This window comes from Chlamydotis macqueenii, chromosome 5 (genome assembly GCF_036417535.1).
Source record: "Chlamydotis macqueenii isolate bChlMac1 chromosome 5, bChlMac1.mat, whole genome shotgun sequence".
Taxonomy (NCBI): Eukaryota; Metazoa; Chordata; class Aves; order Otidiformes; family Otididae; genus Chlamydotis; species Chlamydotis macqueenii.
Window position 1 is genome coordinate 42,410,826 of NC_141560.1, and position 25,385 is coordinate 42,436,210.

A 25,385-nucleotide genomic window follows, 5' to 3' on the forward strand; every position below is an offset into this window, starting at 1 on the left:
CTGCCAAGGCGCAGGCGCCATCCCTGGCAGCTGTTAAAGCTGAGGCGGAGGCGCCCGCTGCTCCCGGCAGGCGGCGCGCCTCTCGCTGCTCTCTGCCAGTAGCGTTCCCGCGGTAAGTTTTTCCCCTCCGTGATTGGATGTGGACTCCGATGGTCCCGCCCCCGGGGCGTGGGCGGGGTGTCACCGTCCCGCCGCAGCCCGTCGGTTGCTCTGTGCCGCAGGTGTCCCGCACGGGAGAGCCCCCGCGCCCCCTCCCCGTCCCTGCCATGGCCCTCAGCAGTCAGCCCGTCGCTGCCTTTCTGGAGAGAACCGTTAAGGTCACCCTAAAATGCGGCGTCTTCCAGGGCGTCCTGCAGCACGTGAACCCCGACCGGAGCCTCCTCCTGCGGACAGGTCGTGGCCCCCCGCCGCCCCCCGCCCCCGCCGTGAGGGGAGCGGGGGGAGGGAGGGGTGCTGTGAGCCCGGCGGCTTGGGGGGGGGGGGGGAGGGAGGGGTGCTGTGAGCCCGGCGGCTTGGGGGGGCGGGGGGGGGAGGAGGGGTGCTGTGAGCCTGGGGGGGGGCGGGTGCTGTTTCACGGGTGGCGTGGGCAGCCTCACGCGGGGAGCTCCGTCTTGCTTTGCTCTGCAGATGATAAGCTTTTACCCCAAGCAGTGGAGCTTCATCTCTCTCTGCGTTTTCCCCCCTCCCGCATTTCAGTAAAGAACTTGGAAACTGGCAGAAGCACTCCGGGAGTAAAGATGTTCTTTGACCATGAAATAGTCAATGGTGAGGCTTTTCTTACGGCATTTTGGGGTACAGGGATCATGCCCACTTGTAGTTCAGCATTTTACATCAATTTTTTTTTTGGTCACTCTGCTGAGTTGCACATCTTTCTTCCAAAATCAGTAGAAATCAGAATGTTGTATAAATTGTGCTTTTGTTCCCCAATTGTCTGTCACTGAAATAATAATTCCCCGCTTTGCGGAGGTCTTGTGACTGTACTGCACTGAAGCTTATTACTGAAGTAATGAATAAAGTCCGATGAGACCACTAATGAAAGTAACCATTCCAAAAGTAATCAGTTGAGATAAGTCTGCCCCCTGCTTATGTCCTAAAGGCGAGTTACATCACTGTGTGCGTTCTTACATGCGTAAGACTTTCACTAATGGACTCTGCTGGGGAGTTAAACTGCTTAAAGTTCTTGTTAACTTGGTTTTGCTTTTGCTTGCCCAGGCAAAAGCATCTCTATTAAACAGTCTGTGTACCTGAGCCTCTTTCGGTGGTTCGCTAGTGATAAGAATATGGGATTATTTAAGAAAAATATTTCTAATGTCCTGTGCATTTCTGTTGGCATCTGCTTTGCTTCGGGGATAAGCAGCGAAGTGCTGAGGGGGAAATAGCTAGAAGGCAGCTATTGGACTTACGAAGTGATTAACTGAATCCATTCTGCCTTTTTCCTTGTACCTCCTCTATTGTATATATAATAGTCTTTACTGTAAAGTAATTAATTGTAGTTCAGTACTGACTTTGGTTTTGGTGGCATGCTAAGCCATTAGTCTTGTTTAAATGATGGAGTTCTGAAATACACCTTATCTAGGCCACCAATGTAAGTTATTTTATATAGATTTGTACATCAGAGTGAATTTAAAATTATTTAAATTATACTTTGAGTTCAGTTTAATTTTTTGTCTCATGTATGTCCTATGGTGGTTAGTATCAGTTATAGTTCTCTTTTTTTGGGGGAGAAAACAATTGTTGAAAAGTTGCTTGTCAGCGCTAGAGTATAAATTGTTTGTTTCTATTGCAGTGGAATTGCTGGATGAACCAGATTCAGAGAAGGGAATAGCAATTCTCTCCGAGTACGTTGAAATGTTCCCTTCCTTTCACGGTGGGAGAAAGGGTGGGATGTGCTTGCTAGGGGAGCTACCACTTACATTTAGTATAATACTGATGTTCAGACTCACCGTGCCAAGTTTGTATTTCTCTGCTTTAAAGTGGTGAACAACATGGTGAGTGGAAAACCTTCACTGTGTAAAAGGTTCTTTAATTTCTCTGTTGCTTTTGGCTTTTTTTTTTTTTCTCCTTCCTACTAGAGTTCCTAGGTAGAAGAATTTTGCTTGGTTTGTTTCCTTGTCGGCTTGTGGTTTCAGGGAGGATTTCCCATGAACGTTTCTTTGGTGCTGGAACAGTTCCAGGACAATAGCACAGGGAAGGTTAGGTTTATACAGATGCTCTCAAAACATATATAAGTGTGACTTTGGGAAGCTCGTAAAAAATATGTTTCAAACTACTGCAGACCCATGCTACTAGATGGCTTTGCTTTGAGTCTTCTCACAAGACCACATTTGAATAGCTTATTCTTCCTCTTTAGAGAAGCAGGAATGAAGTGATGTCTGTTGAGTAGTCCTTAAAATACAGTCAAAAAGCACATAGAATTGTGATTAGCAGCGGTCTTCTTGCTTACTGTGGTCTTGATTTCTTTCTCCCTGTTAAGTAAGCCTACATTCACACATACTTGACTATGCTCACCTCAGTAGCAGATTTCTGTGTTAATCCTGTAAATATACAATTTTAGATACAAGATTCTTCAGCTACATCTAAAGGCTGATCAGAAGGGTTTTTTATGTTTTATTCTACTGGGATAGAGATATACATGACTGGAGTTCTATAATCATAATGAGATGTTTTTGTATCAATATAAGGAAATTTATAAGTCGTATTTTCCAGTGAAGTATTCTTGACCTCAGATGGTCCTGTTGTAGAAATTAAGCATCTTATATGTGACATCTTTCAGTCAGGTAAATGTTTACTAACTCTATTTTTTGGTCCTGAGGTGCTACCATTTTATATGATTTAATAACTTCCGTTTGATTACAATGAAGTGCGTGGTTCTTGGGCTCAGGTCTGGTACTTCATTTTTATACTTTGAACTCTTTCTTCCCTTGAAACTGTTGCTAACCTTTGCAGTGAACATCTCTTTGGGTTCTACTTTCACCTTTTACTTTCAGAACAAATGTGAAATTTTATCTGAAATAAAGGCCCTTTTTTTCAAAATAACCTTATTGTTGGGTATCTTCAAGATCTTCTTTAAGAACTATACACATTGAATTAGGGAACTGCTTCAAATGCAGCAGTTGATTGTCTGGACACAGGTAGATGGCACTGGATCAAATAATTTTCTTTATTAAAATGTCCATGCTTGTGGAATGTGTAATGTTTTGACTTTTGACCGTGCTATGTATGGTTGCCTTGCTTGTGCAGGTGCACTGCAGCTGTTGAAGGGAACAAACAAGCAGGCACAGGACCAGCAGATTGTGGCCCACGGAGTTCTCCTTGTGTTTCCCTAGAGAGCCAGCTCAAAGCCTCAAATAGCTTAAAATACTTCCTCTCAGGTAATGTGGATATTAGTCAAGCGATCCAGTTAGTTTGTCTTTGTCAGATTAACGTCTTTCGTAGAGGCTGTGATCTTTGGTTTGCCTGTATCAGAACAGGATGTATTCTGAAATAACAGCGATCACAAAAAAAATAGGTACAGAGCTTGTTATCTGCAGACGTGCTCTGTGCCTGCAGATCTGTTCACAACATCAGAAAAAAAACTCATCTGCTTTCCAGAATGTTTCTCCTGTAGCTCTCATCAGTTGTAAAAGTGGCTGAGCAGCACAACTGATCTTTTGGAGAGATCAAAGTGCTTCAGCCAGTGAGCTTTCCTCTCTGGTGATTGGTTTAATCTTATACTTGTTCCTGAAATGTATGTGATAGATAACTCAGAGCTCAGTAAGACTATTGCTATTTGGTTCTGTGCTGGCTGTCACATGCTTGCATTGATTCGATTGTGTGGTTCCTGCTGTGTACATGTACGTGGGTACAGATCCAAAATGTGATCAGCTTGTTCTGTTCTCCCAGAGCCGTGACAGGAGTGCAAGACCTGTATAGGCTAAAGGAAGGGTAGCTGTGTTTACCTGGGTAGTTCGGGAGAAAATGAGCAAGAGTTGGTGTAATCTGAGAGAGCCTTTAAACATTTATTCTTATGGTCTTTCAGTTGACTATTATTTCAGAGTTTAGAAGATTGTCCCTGTGTTGTCATGGATGCATATAATTAACATTTACATCTTACCTAAAGAGAAGGGGGAGTCTTTAAGAGAACCCTTCCTTACCTGTTCATTAGACATTGTTAAGCAGATGTTAAAAAAATACTAAAATCTGATTTAAATTCTCTTTGCTCCCTTGGTCAGTTAGCTGTCCATGTTCTGTGGTGTTACTGTCAGTTATTTTGTCTTTGCTACAGTTTTTTTTTTTCCTTCCCTGGACAAGCCTGGGAATTAGGGTGCTTTTTAAAAAATTTTTAAATTTATGTAATTTTTAAAAGTGAAACCTTTTTATTTCCTTTACACATTGTAATGACAAAAGGCAATGTTGCAACTCAATTTTAAACAGCCAGTTTTTCTGTCAAGAACTAGAATTTTGGCTCATGCTCTAGACTATACACATCTGAATCGGACTTCAGTAATCTCTTCGGGTGTGTTCAGGGAGTAGAGGGGGAAGAACTGAAGAGCTAAAGTCAAAGTGATTATGCAAATAAAATGCATACCTTGGGCAAAGTTTATTCAAGAAGAGGAAGCATCTAATGATTTCTCTTTTTTTCTTCTTTTTAGAGAAGAAGGAAGCAGATGATGTGGAGTACACAGTTGTGGATTGTTTCCAGCAGAAGTTTGGCCCAGCAGTAAGTACTAATGAAAGCTCTTACGCACTGTATTTGACTTGTAAGGCTGTTCCCTTGCCATTGTCAGTAGATCCATTGGATGGCAGGACTGTGAGCACTGCTTCGTGATGTCTTACACTGGAAATCACTTTTGCAGACTGTAGTGAGATTTGGGTAATAGGGAGTAACTGTCTTCTTTAAGTCAAGTAGAAATGGTATCTCTGGTGGCATCAAAGTATATGTGAGGCGTACAGGTATGCAGGGAAGGAGTGCAATGCACGTGAGTTCGCAGTGGGTGGATGTGAATCTCCATCAGTGTGTGTTGGTTGCTGTTTTCAGACTCTGTATCACCAGTAACTGAGGTGCAGGGTCAGTGTTACTATTTAGTGAGTAATTATTTTGTTTATGAAGGAAACAACATAAGGATTGGTTGGCATTTGGAGAGGGAATTGATTGTTTTGTTTTTGTGGGTGTTTGGAACTCCAGACATGCCTGGGCCTTTTTCTCTTAAATCGTCTATGATAACATAGCAAACTTGGTAGAAAGGCTTTGTTCCAGAACTCAGAGGAAATGATAGATTTATTATTAAACTGAATAGCATCTTTTAGATCCTGAATTAGACCAGCAATACTAAAGGTCCTCCGTGTCATTTTGTCTTGCAGTAACATCAGCTGGGATTTGGGCCCTTACTATGGTAGTTCAGTTGCATATACAGAGCAAAAAGCTCTTCCTCACCAGAAGAGTTCCCTGCTTACAGAGGAATGTAACTGTTGCTTGAAAAAGAAGCTGTTTTGTTTTGGTTTTTTTTTTTATATCTGTTCATGCCTTCTATTCTTGTGTTATGTGTGTACTACAGGTTGCTTTATCTTAATTGTATGAAAACTTTTTGTGTCTGAGTGTAACAGGTTTTTCTTTTATACCTTAGAAAAGGAGTTCTCCTTTTTATCTGAAAGGAACATCTTCTTTATATGATCTTAAGGAAGTTCCTAAAACCTACTTAGGATAACTTATTGGGAGGAGATCAGGGGAGTCTATATTCTTTAGTTATCCACAATCTCTGCTAAGTCCAGCATTGGTGTTGTGGAATTCCAGCTGTCTGTCTGTAACTGGACTGATAACTGTGTCTGTTTCTCTTGGATCACTATATATCTGAGATTTGTTGTGGTTTTGATCTGTATTTACCTTTCTAAATATGGATCATGACCAGAAAAATCACAGTTTACTATTTGTCCCTCTGCCTGTCATTCTCTGGCACTATTTATTTTATTTTATCCCATTTTTTTCATTAGGTGCTGCACCTAAAACAGCAGTATGTTGTCAGTATAGCAGGAGAAGGTATTAATTTGTGTCGTCATGGAAAACTCTCATGGCTTGAGGTAAGAGGCAAATATTTCCCAAAATGTACCACTAAACAGAGGCATAACTGAGAAACATTTGGGGATTAGCCTGTGCTTAAGACTTACTCACTTAACTGTTTTGGTAAGGCATATGATGTTGTTAAAGACAGATCAGATATTTCATAAAAGACCTGTTACAGAAAGAATTATACCATTATGAGGCAATATAATCATAATGTAACTTGTAATATATGCATTTGTATAGAACAATGTGACGTATTTGGTTTGCCATCTTTACACACCTCTGTACAGGAAGAGGTATCACACTAGTACAGCTGTTACCTATTGAAGAACTGCAAGACCTAATCACAATGCCTATGTAATTGAAGGACTGAAATTCATCTAAAGATGATACAGGATCTTAATTAGCTGTGATACTGTCAACATCTGAAAAGGGACAGAAAGGAGAATAGCTCAGTATACTATCTCAAAATCATTTCAGTTTATTTTTAAATCTGTTTAAAAGTTGAGTGTTTATCCCAAGCAAAACTTTGTGTGGGAGTTCATGCTTGAACTTTAATTTGTTTATGGAGAAGTAAGTGTCTACAAAATACTTGCTTTGGTATGGCTAAATTGCTTTCAAGTAAGAGGTTTTGTTAAACCATTATGAATTTGAACATAGGCAAAACCTAAATTTCATACTTAGTTTCCCATCCTAGCATTTCAAGCAATGTCCTTTATTTCTTTAGTAGTGGCCTTTGACAATGAAAGGAATGTTAAGGGCACAAGAATTTTGTTGAAGTGGTTCTTTAAAAATGTCACCATAATAGAGGTAGAGATTTATTTTAAGTATTGTGCATAGAGTTTGCTCTTGATATGTCTCAAAACGCTGTATTTAACTGTGTATAATAGACTACTGGGTTGTTCTTTCTAATTACTGAGAGTCTCTGAGCATCTCTGCAGGAAGAAAAGACTTGTTTATGGATTAGCATTAAGGAAATTAAACCTGTTCTCCCCAATATAAACCCCTGCATAGGAGACTATGGCTTTTGGGCAACAGCGCACTCTCCTGCTTTTGAATCCGTTTGTTTTTCTGTCCCTCACTCATTTTTCTCTGCAACTGAACTTGTTGTAGATAGCAACAAAGAGCCGTATTTTTCTATTTGATATCTTCCTTCTGGGACCTCAGGCTTTCAAAAATGGATTACAAATGGTGCTGGAAGATAAAAACGTCTTGAAGGTAAGGGTACAGCATGTGTGAGGACACTTGTGGTGGCAGAGGTCATTCACATACATGTATAATGATCTATTGGCACCAAAAAAGTTGCAGTTGGACGCAAGTTTTTCTGACAGCTCTTTCTTGCTTCAGGTCATGCATGACTGCCGCTGGATCTCGGACTGCCTCTTTCACCAGTACGGTGTCCTTCTCTTCAATGTCTTTGACACGCAGGTACCCTTCAAGTATTTTGGTTGGGAACAAAAGTTTCAATAAGAGAAACTTCAGCCTTGTTCAGGGCGTTCTCTCAGAGAAGCTTTAACATTACTAGAATGTGAAGGTTGTTGAACCATGTAAATGTAGTTGTTTTTTTTTCTAGCTAAAAAGAACCAGCAGGCAAGGCTGATAGTGTTAGAGTCTTGTGTAGAACCATTTTAAAAGGTAGCTAATATCTAATATTAGCAGCAAGTTTAATGTGGTTTTTTTTAAAATGTCTTAACTGGTCTTGATCAAACTTGGCGCAACCTGAGGGTACTGTGACTTAAACAGGAGCCAGGTTGGCTTGTGCTTTATATTTGTTATTGTTTCTGCCCCTTTCACAAGTGTAGAGACAGAATCAAGCTACAGGTATCCAGCACTGGGAAGCACCTGCTAATAAAAGCAGTGGTGGAAGTGAGAAAACAGGCCAGGTTACCACGAAAATCTGGTTTTGCTGGTGCTGGCCCTGGTAGTTGAGGTAGTTAATGTTGCATGACTAACAGGAGAATAAGAGGCTTTGGAGAGAGAAGAAAATAACACAATGGCTATGATCTTCCATAATGGGCATGGATATGTTATGCATAGTTATGTATATCTTGTCCTTGCCTATATACTGACTTTTCATGTCATAGATCTGCCTGTAGTAACTCTTCAAAGCCCTAATCTGGGCTATGTAGTAAGCTTTATACAGCAGAGGTTTCTCTCAATCCCTTTCTGATCTTAGTTTGGCCTTTTGCCCCTAAAAATTATGTTATTCCATTAGAGGTTGAATATCAGTCAGTGTCAGTGTTAAGCCCTGACTGCATGAAAAAGGGAGGGGTGAAAATTCCCACCAGTGTTCACAACTGTACTGGATAGAACATGTAACTGATGCAGTGGAAATAACTAACCAGAACTACCCACCCTAGGGTCTGAGGTTTGCACTCATTGTCCTGTTGTTTTGGTATGAGCTGACACGCGTGCTTTTCTTGCACTGATAGACCTCTAGGCCTGAATCCTACTTCTAATGTAACTAAGGTGGTTTTGGCTGCCCTGCAGTGTACCTGATATTGTGAAATTAAGCTATCTTGTACTTCTGCTCTGTACTACTGGAGCAAATAACTGGGAGATACCTGTAGCAAACTCTCGTAGATGCTTTTTGTGAAGCACTTCTTAGAGACAGCTTCTGTGTTGTTAAAAAGGGTAGAAGCTGTGTGCACAAGTAAGGCTCTGCTTAAAAAACACAGCAATGGAACAAAGAACTCTGGTTTAGATGGGATCCTGCCTGCATAATTTGAAAAGTATTATTTATCCCTCATTTTGGCTGTAACTGTTTATTCCTTGCAATAAGTAACGTAATATAATTAACACAACATGTAGAGGATGGCAGCAAAAGGTTTCTGATGTTCATAGAATGGTTTGGGTTGGAAGGGACCTCCAAAGGTCATCTAGTCCAACCCCCCTGCAAGGAGCAGGGACACTTTCAACGAGATCAGGTTGCTCAGGGCCTCATCCAACCTTGCCTTGAATGTTTCCAGGGATGGAGCATCTACCACCTCTCTGGGCAACCTGTTCCAGTGCTTAGTCACCCTCATTGTAAAAATTTTTTTCCTGATATCTAGTCTAAATCTACCTTCTTTTAATCTAAAACCATGATCCTTTGTCCTATCACTACAGGCCCTGCTAAAAAGTTTGTCCTCATCTTTTTTGTAGGCCCCCTTTAAGTACTGGAAGGCTGCTATAAGGTCTCCCTGTAGCCTCCTCTTCTCTGAACCGAACAGCCGCAACTCTCTCAGCCTGTCCTCATAGGAGAGGTGCTCCAGCCCTCTCATCATCTTTGTGGCCTGCCTCTGGACCTGCTCCCACAGGTCTGTATCTTTTCTGTGCTGAGGGCTCCAGAGCTGGATGCAGGTGGGGTCTCACAAGAGCAGAGTAGAGGGGGAGAATCACCTCCCTTGACTTGCTGGCCACACTTCTTTTGATGCAGCCAGTCGGCCTTCTGGGCTGCGAGTGCACATTGCTGGCTCATGTCCAGCTTTTCATCCACCAGTACCCCCAGGTCTTTCTCTGCAGGGTTGCACTCAATCCCTTCATCCCCCAGCTTGTATTGATACCAAGGGCTGCCCTGACCCTTGTGCAGGACCTTGCACTTGGTCTTATTGCACCTTATGTGTTTCACATGGGCCCACTTCTTGAGCTTGTCCAGGTTCCTCTGGATGGCATTCAATCCCTCAGGTGTGTCGAACGCACCACTCAGCTTTGTGTCGTCTGCAAACTTGCTGAGGGTGCACTCGATCCCACTGTCTGTCATTGATGAAGATCTTAAACAGTACTGGTCCCAGTGCAGACCCTTGAGGGACACTGCTTGACACTGACCTCCATCTGGACATTGAGCCATTGACCACTACCGTCTGGATGTGACCATCCAACCAATTCCTCATCCACCGAACAACCCACCCACTGAATCCATAGCTCTCTAATTCAGAGAGAAGGATGTTGTGGGGGACCGTGTCAAAGGCCTTACAGAAGTCCAGGTAAACGACATCTGTAGCCCTTCCCTTGTCTACTGATGTAGTCTCTCCATCATAGAAGACCACTAGGTTTGTCAGGCAGGACTTGCCCTTGGTGAAGCCATGCTGGCTGTCTGGAACCACCTCCCTGTTCATCGTGTGACTCAGCATAGCTTCCAGGAGGATCTGTTCCATGATCTTCCCGGGCACAGAGGTGAGGCTGACAGGTTGGTAGTTTCCAGAATCCTCCTTTTTACCCTTTTTAAAAATGGGTGCAATGTTTCTCTTCTTCCAGTCAGTGGGGACTTCACCTGACTGCCATGACTTTTCAAATATTATGGAGAGTAGCTTGGCAACAACACCCGCCAATTCCCTCAGGACTCTGGGATGCATCTTGTCAGGTCCTATAGGCTTATGTATATTCAGGTTCCTCAAATGGTCACAAACCTGATCTTCTCTTACAGTGAGAGGGACTTTGCTCCTCTAGTTCCCATCTTGCGATCCATCCACTCAAGAAGTGTGGGAAGAGGAGTTACCAGTGAAGACTGAGGCAAAAAAGTTGTTGAGTACCTCAGCCTTCTCCTCATCCTTTGTTACCAGGTCACCAGTCTTGTCATCGGTGGGGGGGGGGGTGTACTTTCTTTGACCTTCCTTTTCTGGCTGACATACTTGTAGAAGCCCTTCTTAGTATTTCTTGCATCCCTTGCCAAGCTCAGCTCCAGCCGTATCTTGGCCTTCCTGATGCCATACCTACACAACTTGGTAGCATCCCTATACTCTTCACAGGGTACCTGTCCCTGCTTCCACTGCTTGTGCATTTTCTTCTTGCCCTTTAATTTGGTCTTAATGGGTCTTGATGTGTTATCTCCCTCCCCCTTTGAATTCACTGACTGTCTTCCTGACAGATGTTCTTACAGTACTTCAGCATCACCTACTGAAGTAACTTTTAGTGTTCATGTTTGTGGAGGTCTGATACTGCTATTTCACATTTGACTGCCTTGGGGAGGATGTGTGTGTGTTTGTTCCTGTTGGGCTATAGGATCCTAAACAGCTGCATAGTGAGCAGCCAGCTGGCTGTGGTCAGTGCTTACCTCCCTAACATTGCCTTCTGGAACGCTTCTACGCTGCATCTTTAGGCCAGAGCATTCTCATGCTCTGAAATCCCTACCTATTGTAAAATGTTGATGGTTGCATATCTGTGTACTACTACTTCCTAGAGGCGTGTGATGAAAGAAAAAGGAAAATTTTACAGCTTGAGACTCCATAAGACAGAGGTCCATGCAAGATTTAATCATAAGATGTACAAGTGGAGAAGTCACTGTTGCTGTCTGGTTCCACAGATCAATGCACATACACTACTCTTTAGCGTATCATACTCTGTCAAGTATGCTTACTCTCTTCTGATATTGCTCCTAACCACCTGCTGTCTGGAGCCAAGAGTACTGGGCTAGAAGGAGCCTTAGATTAATGCAAGATTTAAGTCATACTTAAAACCTAATTTACCCTTTTGTGTAACTTAACAGCTTTAAGGAGTCTGATTACTAGCTCTGCAGCTGTATGCAGTCAAAATGAGGATTAATTTGTTTGCGTTGTACTTCACTTCTAATGTGCATCCCCGCTGTCAAACCTCTACGTTCCTTGCCTTGGATGCTGGTCATGGCATATTTGATCCCTTCCATCACAGGTTGCTGACGCTCTGCAGTTCTCAATGGCAACAGGCGGCTTCCTTCCGCACCGTGTCTGTACGTTACAGGAGTGTTTGATGCAGCACGTGAAGATGCCTTCCAAATGGGATGCCATCATGAAGTGCAGGCAGCAGGTGACTTCAGTGAGGCACCTTCTGAAGACTTGGTTGTGAGCTGTGCTTTGCTCATGTTGAGATGTTTCTGTCAGGTTTTTTAAGAGCATGGCATTATGGTGTTCAGATTGCTGTAGTTAAGGACATTTTGTAACACTGACTTGGAAGACAGATGCAAGCTTTAGTTGGCATCAGTGCTTATGGTTGTATTTCCTAATAGCTCATTTGAAATTGAGGTTTTGAAGAACCTCAAAGTTTGTACCATAGAGGATATATATAAAACTGGGGTAAAAAAATGTTCTGGATATCTTGATATATTTGACTAATTCTGAAACCTAGTTGCTACAGAACAAGTTGGTTAAAATGAACCCTGAGTCAAGTAGGGAAAGAGAAAACTTTTATTGTCAGCACTATTAGAATGAAAAAAATGAGAGTAGCAATTTTGTTCTTGCTTGGGCAGTTCAGCAGCATTTGCCAAATTATTATTCTCTATTGTCCTTCCATTTGTTAATCTTTCAGAAGGGGACAAGCAAGGGAAAATTTAATGGGCCTGGAGCGCCTAAGATTTGGGGAACATAAGCTTGATAAATAGAATAAAACAGAATAGACTCTTTCAGTTGGAAGGTACATACAATGATCATCTAGTCCCACTGCCTGGCTGATTCAGGGCTGACCAAGTTAAAGCATGGTGTTAAGAGTGTTGTCCAAATGCCTCTTAAACACTGACAGTCTTGGGGCATCGACCACCTCTCTAGGAAGCCTGTTCCAGTGTTTGACCACCCTCTCAGTAAAGAAATGCTTCCTAATGTGCAGTCTAAAGCTCCCCTGGCACAGCTTTGAACCATACCCATGCGTCCTATCACTGGGGACCAGGGAGAAGACATCAGCATCTCCCTGCACTTCCCCTCCTCAGGAAGCTGTAGAGAGCAATGATGTCTGCCCTCAGCCTCCTTTTCTCCAAACTAGAGAAACAAAGTCCTTAGCCACTCCTCACAGGACATTCCTTCCAGCCCTTTCACCAGCTTTGTTGCCATCCTCTGGACACCTTAAAGGACCTTCACATCCTTCTTAAATTGTGGGCACACAGCAGGATAATCACCTCTTTTGACCTGCTGGTTACACTGTGTTTGATGTACCCCAGAATACAGTTGCTCTCTTGGCTGCCAGGACACCCTGCTGACTCATGTGGAGCTTGCTGTTGACCAGCACCCCGAGATCTCTGTCTGCAGGGCTGCTCTCCAGCCACTCCTCTCCCAATTTATACTTGTGCCCAGCGTTACTTTGTCCTAGGTGCAGAATCCAGCATTTGGACTTGTTAAATGTTATCCCGTTAATCATAGCCCAATGCTCCAATCTATCTCTAGGAAATGCCCCTACCAGGGCATTTTTGTTCTCCCTTCATACTGGTCTTGTAACTTCCTGAGTAAATCTGAGTGGTTTTGCGCTACCTGTTCATAGACTTAAAATCTTTCTCAAAAGCCTGGGTTAAATGTTATTTGATACTGCTGTAATAACTACTCGATGAAACCTCTAATTTGAACACAGCTTTATTTTAATATAAGTTTTGGAATTGTAATAGTGTCTCAAAACTTCAATTTAGAGAATTCTGTATGGCAAATCTAAGCCAAGTGACAACGTACCTTCCTTAGTTTATCAGCCCAAATCCCTTATTGGTCTGAAGACTAAAAGTGGAAAATGACTGTGTAACATGTATGGAGTAAGTATACCAGAGTAGGCCACTCTGTAGTGACAGTTTTGCTCAGGGTATCATGGTCAGGCAGCTTCACTGGGGCCTTTTTTCATGTTCTTATGGTTCCAGTTGTGATGGCTGAAGATGTCACTATCCCCAGTTGCTTCCCCGGCTCCCTTGATGGGAGGAGTATTTTTCTCTTTAGATCTTTGAGCTCAGCTCTTAGGAATCCAACCTAGTTTCAGCGATGGGTGAGACAGAACCTAGCATTAAATGCTGGAATAGATATGTCTTGAGTTTGGGGAGGGAGGGTTGGTTCTTTTTCGTTTTGTGGTTCTTTTTCTGTTTGTTGGGGGTTTTTTTTTGTTGCTGTTTTTTGGGTGGTTTTTTTTTTTTTTTAAAGCAGCAATCCCTTCTCCCAAACTCCACCTTCTTTAATATCCACAGGCTTGTACAGAGATGGCCTTAGAAGCTGCAAGCATTCAGTAGCATTGAAAATAGTGATCAGCACTGGGAGATACGTTGTAAACTGCATAAAAATATTATTAAAAGCTTTGTTATAATTTTTGCTACTTAAATAACTGTTGTCATTTCCATTGGGATATACAGGAGAATCCTGACATATGGTTCTTGAGACCCTTTCCAGCTTCTCTGCTTAAAGCACTTGCTCTGAAGGCCATGTACCTTCTGCTGCTCCACTCATCTCTAATGGATAACTTGATGTCTGACCTAACAGCTGTAGTACATGATTATTTAAATGTTTATCGGACTGGGTCTGGAGATCAACTTGGGAGCACAAAGGTAGGTATGTCTTTGCTTGTTTCTCTGGTTAGTGTTTTGATCCAAGGCTCTGATGGATAAACTCTGGAGGATCTAGCTAGAGCAGCTTTTCTGCAACTGTACACCCTATTTTATGCCACATACCTTATATTCTGTGCGCAGCACCAGAAGTGATGGTGTCTGTATCTACCTAGCAGTGTTTTGTGTTAGTCCGTTAGCACAGATCCACCTAGAGGTAGTGTAGTGGATGGTGAGCTGCAGCTGTTAAGGCATAGGTACAGGCACATGTGCCTTCTGGTCACTGTAATCTGAGACTGAGAACCTTTGGGCTCAAATGGGGCTGTGTATGTGTGAGGCCATGAAGAGGGGACAGACAGTTCTGAAGTGTTGGTACCTGGAGCTGCCAGAGTTGCTTTGCTTTGGTGAGAGCATTTAGTCCCCAAATCTTGTCTATTTTTCTCCTATTCTGTCATCTTTACTGCCGCGCTATTTTACGTGTACTCTGTTTCTGAGAAGTGTGGTCTTCTGTTCGCCAAAGATTTTTATTTCTGTAAAAGCATCTCTGAGTTGTCTTGTGTGGTGGTTTAGCCCGGATCACCACACAGTTTCTTACTCACCCTCCCCCTACCCAGTGGGACGGGGGAGAGAAATTGGGAAGAAAGGAAAACTCATGGGTTGAGATAAAAACAGTTTACTAAAAATACTAAAAAACTACAAAGCTAACAGGATATAAGGATATTAATATATACAAAATATACAAAATGAACAATGTACAATTTCTCACCACCCGATGTCCAAATGACCGACGCAGCCTGTCCTGAGCAGCAATCGCAGGAATGACACCGAGCAGCAAGCAAAGGCGGGGGGAAAGCAAGCTAGCAAGGTAGAGGGAACAATGCCAGCAAGCAAGAGAGAAGAAAAGGATGCCAAGGGTGCCCGAACGGATACCCGACAAGAATGCCCCCTCCCAGGGGCAACCCCCACTTATATACTGAGCATGACGTTTATGGCATGGAATACTCTCTTTGGCCAGTTTGAATCAATTATTCTGTCTGTCTTTCGCCCAGCTTTCTGCATCTACACGTTAACGAGACCTTAACGAGACTTGGAAAGCCAGACAGTGTCCTTGGTCTCATTAACAACAAGTCGTATCATCAGAATGTTTTTATCAACATTCTTCACACACAAAATCCAAAACACACCGGCTACTGAGAAGAAAATTAACTCCATCCCTGCTGAAACCAGGACATCTTGTCTTCCTAATTTATTCTCACCTGTTTTATCTAAAAAAAAAAAAAAACCCACCAAAAAAGAAATCAAGTCAAGTAACACCTTTCATCTTTGACATAGAACCAGTAGTATTGCATGCTCAGAGTGGCTCTTGTATGGTGGACACTTCTGCAATTGCTCGTTAATTTTTAAAGCAGAGGGGAAACGAGATTCTTGGTTAAGGAGCTTGACTGCCTGCACTAATGGAAAGAACAGGTCCATGCAAACCAAACAAGCAGTGGTGTTGCTGTGGTCTTTTTCTGTTCTTAGTGAAGTAATCTTAGGAAGGCTTGCAATAACTATGTAAGATATTGCTGGTATTAAATTTGGGTGAAAAGTGAATGGTCAAACATCCTCATTTGTCACAGACTGAACTAATGTGGTTAAATCCTGTTACTGCCTCACTTTTGCAATAGTAAATGTCTTGAAATACTTATTAGGAAAAGAGAAGAAGTCTATCTTCATGGAAAAAATTGTCTTTTTCTTTGCCCTGGTTTAACAAAGCATCCAAGCACAGACTTGAATCCTTTGGGAATTACTTAAGGGCTCAAAGCAGTAAATCCCATTATTGAGGATTTAGCAGGAGATTAGATAACCACAAGAGGTCATAGTTGCCTGAGATGGAAAAGAAGAGGTCATATCTGAAAACATTTTCTTTTTAGAGGAGAGCTGCCAAAAAAAAGAAGGTTGTTCATAGTTCATGGAAAAAAACGAGCTTGACATCTGAATTTCCAGTGTGAAATGCATGCAAAAGTAGGCATGACATAAAGAAAAAGAACAGTCTGTCAAAGTGAAAAGAGTACAAATTCTGTTTTGCATTGGGCTATTTGTTTGTAGAATTTTTTTTGAAGTGGTACTTAAGTTGCTGAAGCCAATTCTCTTGTAAATCAATTTATTTCATAAGATTAGCCAAGGAATTAATTTGATTCTGAGCATTTCAAATTACATTTTGAAGATCTATTTAATATCACATCTGATAATCATAATTCTTGCAGTTGCTTTGGAAATCTTGTAGTATGGATAGTAAAGGCAGCCCTTTTCACCCTTTTCATTTCACTGTTAATCATCTTCTGTTGTTTCTGTATCTTGCAAGATCCCACAAATGAAAGTTTCTTCTGCTGTATTTAAAATCTGCTTGGAATACATATTTAAACTCCCAATATGGAGCTTGGTTTAGTTAAATCTGGTCTGTTACTTCAGTTTCTTTACTGAGTAAGTAAACAAAGTTAACTTTAAGGGAATCCTTTGCAAGTTGATGAGTTCAGCTAAATCTACTTTAAGGAAAAAAAAAAAAAAGCTTTGTTTGTGCAACTTCTAGGTTTTCTGGCTAAGTCTGTATTAATTCCCTGAATCAAAGAGCCTTTAGTCAGATCTGATTCTCAAAATGAAGTAATAGCCAAGATACTTACCCCTTCCCCTACTTACTCTAGTGCTTTTTTGTGGATATTTAGTAAAGTTTATCCATCACTAAGGGCTGTGTTATGCCTTCTGTGCACTTTGTGGAGCTGCAGTTTAAAGTTACTTGGAAAATGCTTTTACTGAACTATTTTACTTCTTACACAGACCAGTTACAGTTTACACTTGCGCTCCACCTCGGACCCTTGGTGAACAGCAGTCTGGTACAATGAGCTTGACTTCATCTTGGAGCCAGTCTCCAGCAACAGCAACACTGGAGTCCCTATGCTTCATGACTGTGTTCTCCAGACATGAGCTGGTGTGGTTCCAACACTACTTCAGCAGAAATAATGGATCTCCTAAATACCCATGCCAAGGAAACATTTTGGAAACCTGATATATGTTATGTACTATGCTCTGTCCGTGCTGGAGAACTGGAAAAGAGGCCACTGTTGCTGAAGCATGACTACAGCAAAGCCAAAGACAATAAATGTCCCAAGGCTATAAAGATATCTTGCACTACTTAAGCTTCTAAATTAGGTGGGTGTAATTTCTAAGTGAACTGAAACTACCCGTGATACATCAAGCCTTTACTTGAAAGTTGTGGGAGTGAAAGCCACTATGCAAGAGAATCTCCAAGTTACCATGGCCTCTTTGATTCACAGGCACTTGGAGAAGATCATCAGATCTGGAAAGTGACTGACTTACAGCATTCCAGGTAAGGAAGCCTCTTCTGGGTCCTTCTCCATTCTGTTCTGGTTCTTGAATTGTCTTCTCTGAACAGAACCAGCAGGTCTTCAGTCTTTTGAGAAAGGGAAAGTTAGTTATGTAGAGATGCCTTCTGTTGTGCCTCTGGGCTACAAAGGTGTTTGAGTACATCATACCTGACTAAAGCAATGAACAGAGCCATGCTTCACTGGCCTACTTTTGTTTCCTCTGATCTTACTGAGTGAGGTCATATTACACAGAAGGGTGCTTTTCTTTCCTTCTCAGATTCCCTCAAACTTAGGATACTCCCATGGAAACTGTTCTTGCAAAACAAGTACACAGATACAGGCACAGTTTCGGTCTTGAGACTTGATTAAAAATTAAGTACTGAAGCCGGATGGAATACACAGCCACATTCCTTCCCATCTCCAGCTCGCACATCTTGAGCCTCAGCTCCTGGATCAGGGTTTACAACATCGAACTTCAGCTTGGACTATCATGGTAGCATCCTCCTAATCTTTCCTGGGTCACGGCTGCATCCAGAAGTTCATAATGCCAATGGCTTTTGTGTATAGCAACAGTATCAGGATATACTTGGTGAAAAAGATGCTTTGGCTTTCCAGTCTGAGATTGCCTGTGAATTGAATAATGCTGAGTAATGACCAATAATGTTGAATAATGACTGCTGGGGCAGTTACCTACTCTCTCCTTCCCTTGTTGAATCAGGGGTTCAGCCTTTAGGAGCAGATCTGGACCAGACCCTGTTTCTTCTCCTCTTGGAAACAGCAGCAAGGAGAAGTGAATATGTGTGATGATGGAATAAAAGCCAAGCCTGTTCACTTGCCCTTATGGATCACTGCATCCACTGAGAGGTGAGGAAAGACAAGTGTGAATAAGGCTGATGAATGTAATTGTCACCACCCTGGGGCTCTGAATGCCCATTCTGCAGTCAGTTTTCCACATGCATCTCTTGTCCTCAGCGAGAAGTTTCTTTGTGCTCTAAGAGGCCCCCCATTAGTGGCAGAATACAAGAATCACTTGCTGGCTAAATGCACGACTCCTACTAGGGTTAGATCATCCTTGGGGCCTTCACCATATTCAGGAGCGCTTGATTGCAGACTTACATGGAATTGCATGTACCTGTGTCTAATTTTGCCTTGTTTCTTGAACATGCATGACTGCTGGGGGTTTTGTTTTGTTCCAGCTTATTTCAAGAGAAGCTTGTACTTTACTTAAGACAAATTTTCATAAATAATTGGATGAGAATGAAGTCCTAGGTTGTCAGAGGTCATGGATAAGCTAGTAGAAATGGAGATTAGTGATAGGTTATTGCTTTCACAGCAATAAACTAGTAAGAGCAGAGCAAGCAGCTGTTTATGTATTTTGTGCAAATAGTATGTTTGAGTTTTTGACTTGGATGTCATAATTCTTGTGACACCGGTGGTAGTCCTGGTTTCACTTGAGGTTTCATCCATTTCTTCTTCTCCTTGATCTCTTGAATGTTTTGCTGGAAATAGCAAACAGAGTCCTTATGGTCAGCCAGTGGGCAGCCCTTCCAGCAAGACGTCTACCTTACTTCTGGACAGCCAAACACGTTCTTTTGTCGTTTGATAGCTGCTTCAGCAATTGCAGAAGACGTACTGAGGAGCTAGCCCATGAGCTGGTATGCCAGGTGGGAGAGATGCTGTCAAGGTGGCAGGGTGCAACTTCCATGGGTTAGAGCTTCCTTTAGGAAGGGGTTGTGGAAAAGATGAGTGTCATGCATCCAGTAGTTGCTAGCAACAGTGAAGTATTGCCAGTGGTCCACAGGAGCCAAAAATGATAATGCAACACCCTTGTTGATGTAGTACTGGGAGAAGAGAATTAAGAGGAAAATGGAGAGAAAAAAAAGAAAAAGAAAAAAAAAAGGCAATAAAACCAAAGACATTTCACTGATCCTGACAGTTTTGGAAATGTATGTTGACATTTTCTGTGGTTTCTTGTGTCATCACCTGCAAGTAGTAGTTGAGTCTTCTGAATAGTGGACACTCCCTCCTAAGCAACTGACTTTTTACCCACAAATGAGATGCAAAACAGTAACCTCTCATCCCCAGTGCTTCGTTATCAGCTTCCCTCTTCAGCATCTTTCTCGAACTGATAATCTTCCTTATTGCTGAGGGAGAGAACTCCACACAACCTTCCTACCCTGAAGGTCTCTGCAGTTCCCTGCGTTTTCAGTGTAACTGCCTGCCAGGAGTTCTTCTTGTCGATACAGGCATCAAGTAAAATGGGTTTCTATGCCTCTGCAGCTCTGTCACTGGAAAAGAGCCAGTAAAGGAGCTAGATGGTGCTATGTAAGTGCTAAATCTCTGATTCTCCATGTGGATTCATACTGTGTGTTGCTAGGTACTTGGAAATACAGTTGCATTCTGATGTTTAGGACTTGAATTCAAAGAAGCAAAGGCAGCCTGGGAATCCATCAGTGTACAGAAGCAAATGTTCTCCTAGAAGTGCAGTGCTTTCTTGCTTAAGTGGTGACAGCTCACAAGCAGAGCTCTGGTACCACGGGGCTGTTGCACACCCCTGTGCAGCAGAGGTTATTTCCCAATGCACTAAAGGTAAAGCTGCAGTAGATCAGGTGCACTGCAGCATATCATACCAGGTGACAAGTTCATGACACGTGATGGCATAAACTCTGTTCTCTGTCTAAATATAATTGCATGCCTGAGCCAGAAGTCTTCCTTATTGGCAGGTGAGTTGAGACTGCACACAACGCATATCAATCATGATGAACCTACAGCCTGAATTTTTGTGCAACTTAGCTTTAAATATTTTAAGGCATGGATTGCCTCTCACTGTAGGATACTGTAGGAGTTAGAAGCTGGATGTACATTCTTCTGGTTAAACAGAACTGAAGGTGGGGTGTTTTCAAGTAACTGCTTTTCTGCTTTTTATCTGTAATACTGTCTGAATTACTTAGCTGCCTTCTGGATCTGTGCAAACTTCTAGACACAGGTTTTGTGAGGCATGGCTTCCCTTTACGAATGCTATGGTAACTCTTTTCCAGTGCATCACACCCTTACATCCACTCATTCTGTTCTCAGTGTTCATACCAGTATGCTCATACAGACATCTCACTTACCAGCATGTTACTTACTCTTTCCTGAAACCTTCGTTAAACGTTTACCATCTTCCAGTCCCTGGGTATCAGGGCAGGTTTTAAGCAAGATGCTATAGTTACTAGTTCAGCTTTTTCATCTTCCACTGCTCAGGAATTTGGGGTGAAATCCACCTTGCTGTTTGTATTTCAAGTATTTGTATCAAGTATTTATGGGATAATGTGAAACACAGAGTCTTGGTACATAATGAATGGGTTTGGTATGGGAATCTCCCCCCCCCTTTTTTTTTTTTTTCCATGCTGAATGTAGAAGAGAAGAAATGTTGTGTTTTTTACCGTGCTGCTTTTGTATTCTGATCATCAGCTGGCCCTGCAGCATGGTTGACATTTTGTGCTCCTCGTGTTTAAAGATTTTTTTTTAATTAGTTCTGTTATATTTTTGTTAAATACCAATAAATATTAATAAAATTATTCTAGCCTGCCATTTTTTTTTTCCTGTAACTTCATCCTCACCATATTCTTGATTTGGATGTGGCTTTGCTTTCCTGCGGGATGCTTACTTCATAGTCTCCATTCTCCTAACCTCTAGTCCTGACAATTTCCTTTTGCTCTTTCTGTGCTCTTTGGCTGTCAGGCAATGTTTACTTTATGCTGCTTGTATGTCGTCTTGGAGTTGTCTCCATGCTACCTGCTAGGATTGGATTTGCTTGCTACTTTTTATCAAACTTCCTTATTTGTGTAATTCCCGTTTCTACTGCTGAATGCAACTCTGGATTTTTTCTTTTTTTTTTTTTTTTTTTTTTTTCTTATTCCTACAAAGATGATGAGCACTGCAGTCCTTGTTAAGGAACAGATCCTTGAATGTAATATTTTGAACAGTGTCCCATGCATTGCTCAGGACGAAGTGAAGGACTGTATCTCCTTTCATGTACTTCCTAAGCAGCAGTTTCATTGATTTGTTAACTATGTTGGCTTTTTTCCCCATAAGTGGGGGCTTTTGCTTTTTGGTTTGGTTTGGTGGGTTTTTTTTGTTTGTGGGTTTGTTTGTTTTTTTTTAATTATTTTATTCATAGGATAAAATACTATGGTATTCTAAATGAAAAGCCAGCAAAGCTGCCTTTGCAGTGGCTCCTACAAGCAAACATGAAAGGGTTATGCCTCTTTTGGGGGTTTACAACAACTTCATAGTCAAAAGGTTTCTCAGGAGACATCTGAATCCCATATGTGAAGTATTACTTAAATCCTGAAGATCTTAGTAATAAAGGACTAAATAAATGCAAGTCTAATATTTTTCCCTTTGGGTTGCCTTTAAAAGAAAGAGGAGGGGGACTTTTTTTTCCCCTGATGTATTGTTTGTGTAAGCAGGTAGTTGATACAGTCCACAGATCTAGTGAGAGATGATTGTTCTGTTCCATTGGCTAATTACCGAGGGAGCTCTTATCCAGTACTAACAAAAGTAGAGTGTGTGTATGCATAGTATTGATTTGATTTCTTTTCTGTTTCGTTTCTTTTTTTTTTTTCCTTATCAGCCCACTTGCACGGAGCTGCCAAAGGAGCTGCGTAAGCTGGCAGACATCCAGAAGCTGCGAAGGGAGAAAGCAATAAAGGACTATGGAATAAATGAGGATGGTCTTTTGATCAGACCAGCCTTGGAATTAAAAGAGAGAAACAATCCACAGAAGGATGGAAACTACAGAGACAACGGGGATTGCTTTCCCACAGATAAAGCAGTGTCTGAAATTACATCCTTCTACAATCAGGATGTACTTTGTCAGGAAAAGCTTGAAAATAAAAATCAAGTGATAAATCTGTGGAAGAATCTTAAACCAACCTCAAGCTGGTTGTAAGAACTTCTGATACAGGCGACTTGGTGAGCTTAGACTGTGTATTTGAAGACATCCAAATGAAAAAAGGGGCGGCTATTCCCCAAACAGAAGCGTCAAACAAAAGCTTCTTTCCTTACAATGATAGGTGAACCCATTGTTGAATTGACATAATGATGGTCGTTCTGTCGAAGGAAATTCCTTCTGGATCTGACTGTTCTTCTCGAGGTCTGGTTTTGAGATCTGTGGGGTTTTTTTTGTTTGTTTTTTTTTTTTTTCCCAAGAGTTATTTTTGATTTTTTAAACAGTAACTTTTGTTTTTCTTACATTGTTATCAGACCAACGTCTTAAATTGCCTTGGTTTTTCTGTTACCTGTTGCAGGTATGTAAAACTGTCATCCAATCCAGATGTGTAAACAGGGGAGCTTATAAGATGCCTTTTCATTGAGATTAGAAAGTTTGCTTGGAAAAATTAAAAAACCTTCTGGCCAAACCATGTGGGCTTGGTTTATATATAGAGAAGTCTCTTGGCATGGCTATACAACAGCCTTTCATAGGAGAGTGAGAAAGAACACACCCTAATGAACCACTACGCTGGCAAAACCAGTAAAGAAGTGCACTAATAAAAAGGACTTTTCTGCCAAATCAGAGTTGTTTTAGACTGAGAAAATAAGCTTCCTGCTGAAAGTTGCACGCCACCATTGTTTGTCAGCATTACTGTATCAAACTTGTGTAGATAAGGCTCTGTAACACTAATGTGGTGTGTATATAGACAAGGGGGGGAGGGTTAAATTAGTTTAAAAGATGTATAGCATTCCACTGCCCCTCCAAACAAAATGAGATACAAAGGCAAAACCAGTTTATTTCCAGTATACTTGCTTTGGCTGGTATTCACTAGAAGTAAAGCTCCCCCACCTGATAGTACTAGTCTACTGCATGACAGAATTAATGCAGGCCATGCCTAAGGCTTGGACCTTTTTTTTTTTTTTTTTTTGGCATATCATTATATTTAACTTGCAAGCACAGGACTGTTGAAAATTCTTTGCTTTTGAAATTCTGAATTTATACGTGTTCACGTATTTAGAGACATAAAGCATCCTGCATGGTTTTGCCCTTCCAATTCTTCAGGCAGAGTGGGGAACACCTTATTCAAGTATAAGGAAGGTTTTGTTCTCAGGGTTGTGGGTTATGTGTGGGTGACTGCTGGTGAACAACGTGAAATAGGGAAGGATGGAAGAGGCAATGGTCACTGTCCCAACCAGACTGCAGTCCAAGAACAGTCTGGGCATCAGGCTGCAGATCCGTTAATAGTAACGATGCCAGGGTGCAAGGGACATGACGTTTGTGTTTGAGTACATACCCGTCCCTGTTGGAGCTGTTTTTCTTTGGATGTTAATTGGTGTGACTAGATGCTTATGATGTATCTGTGTGCTTCTTGTAAATATTGTTAGGGGAAACGTGTGTTGGTTTGGGAGGGTTTTGTTGGGTTGTTTTTTTTCCTCTCCACAAAGAGTACTGGAGCAGGAGTATTTAAATGGGTCTCTTCTTTGGAACTATAGATAGAACTTGCTCACTTCGGGGAGTGGCAGAAAAATTGGCAGAAAAACTTCCAAGGTTTGCTCTTTGAGTACATTTTCTACAATTTTTTTTTTTAAACTCTTAACAGTATTCTTTAATTAAACTGTATAGTTCCTTGGTTTCAGTTCACTTCAGAAAAATAAAACCAGTTTGAAACAAGTATGTCTTACAACTTTTTATTTTGAAATTGAGTCCCTGTGCCCTTTGGTCTGCTACAAGATGCTGGCAGCAGACTGGACCCCTTTCCCACAGTGGAGCTCATGTCATTCATCTGGAGCAAGATTCCCCGGAGTAGTGATGTATTATCATAAATCAGTGAGGTCATGCTCCTCAGTACCAGCACTGTTTCCTAAGATGGGTAGTAATGTGTGACAGAAGTAACGTACACTTTTCAAATAGTGTCATTGCTGGTTGTAGTTAGGGATGAAAGTACTGGAACTAGTGAAGGACAACTCTGTAGTGAAGTTTTACTTGAACAATAGCAGTGGTCTTTGTTTTATTTCCTACTGTGTGGGAGGACGACACAAAGCTTAGCCATGAAGTACAACGTTCTGTCTCCAGGCAGTAAGTGATCCGGGTTAACCATTAATTTAAGGACTTACTGGAAATGTACTACTCCATGGGTTTTGGGAGACAGCTGTGCTCAACAGCTCACTGCTCCACGGCGTTTACATTGCAAAGTGTCCTCACAATTAACTTGCAGGCCTATTTTCTCCCGAGCTCCTGTGATGCAGTTCTTCAAGCATGACGGAGCGAATGTGGCAAAACGCCCGTAGCTCCACCACGTACCCCTTTTTGCCCGCGTTGCTGTCAACCGTGACGATGCCCCGGTTCCAGTGCCGGCTGTGCCTCAATTCTCCCCTCAGCCACGGGGGAGGCCGGGCACCTGCCAGTGTGTGCGCGGCTGGAAGAAGCCTCGCTGCGCTCCCGGCCCGGGGAGGGGTGGGGGGCGGCAGTTTCCTGCCCGCCGAGGCGGGGGGGAGGCCCGGCGGAAGGCGGCGAGCTCGCACGGCGCCGCCCTGCCCCGTACCCACCGGGTACCCCCCGCCCCGCCGCCCTTCCGGCGGCTCAAGGGCGAGAGCGCGTCACTTCCGGTACACATCCGCCTCCAGGCATCGCGAGAGCCCCCCACCCCCGCCTCACGCGAGACTCGCTGGCTCACCCGGCCGCTTCAGCCGAGTCCCTTCGGCAATTTCCGTCAGCGCCAGACCCTACCAATCGGCCGCGGGAGCTCATCGATGGGAGCGGGCCCCCCGCGGGCTGCGTGTG

At 42.4% G+C, this 25,385-nt stretch overlaps 1 protein-coding gene across 8 annotated transcripts; it reads left to right on the forward strand.

Moving 5' to 3' along the window:
- Positions 1-149: 149 nt before the first annotated feature.
- On the forward strand, positions 150-24,276 carry EXD1 (exonuclease 3'-5' domain containing 1). 8 transcript variants are annotated; one of them, XR_015258756.1, is made up of 12 exons: positions 150-393; positions 697-765; positions 1,787-1,838; positions 3,241-3,371; positions 4,632-4,699; positions 5,968-6,054; positions 7,151-7,255; positions 7,385-7,465; positions 14,076-14,271; positions 17,084-17,450; positions 17,576-17,628; positions 17,904-17,923. XR_015258756.1 is itself a non-coding variant. In XM_086749554.1 (11 exons), exons 1-11 carry the CDS (start codon positions 150-152, stop codon positions 17,917-17,919), a joined length of 1,098 nt encoding a protein of 365 aa, XP_086605680.1. In that variant the 3' UTR covers positions 17,920-18,016. The 8 variants fall into 8 exon arrangements, 7 of the variants coding, with proteins under 7 accessions (XP_086605680.1, XP_086605678.1, XP_086605682.1 ...); XM_086749554.1 differs by lacking the exon at positions 17,084-17,450 and having other exon boundaries at positions 14,076-14,267; positions 17,904-18,016; XM_086749552.1 differs by lacking the exons at positions 17,084-17,450; positions 17,576-17,628; positions 17,904-17,923 and adding an exon at positions 22,245-24,276 and having other exon boundaries at positions 14,076-14,267.
- Positions 24,277-25,385: the final 1,109 nt, after the last annotated feature.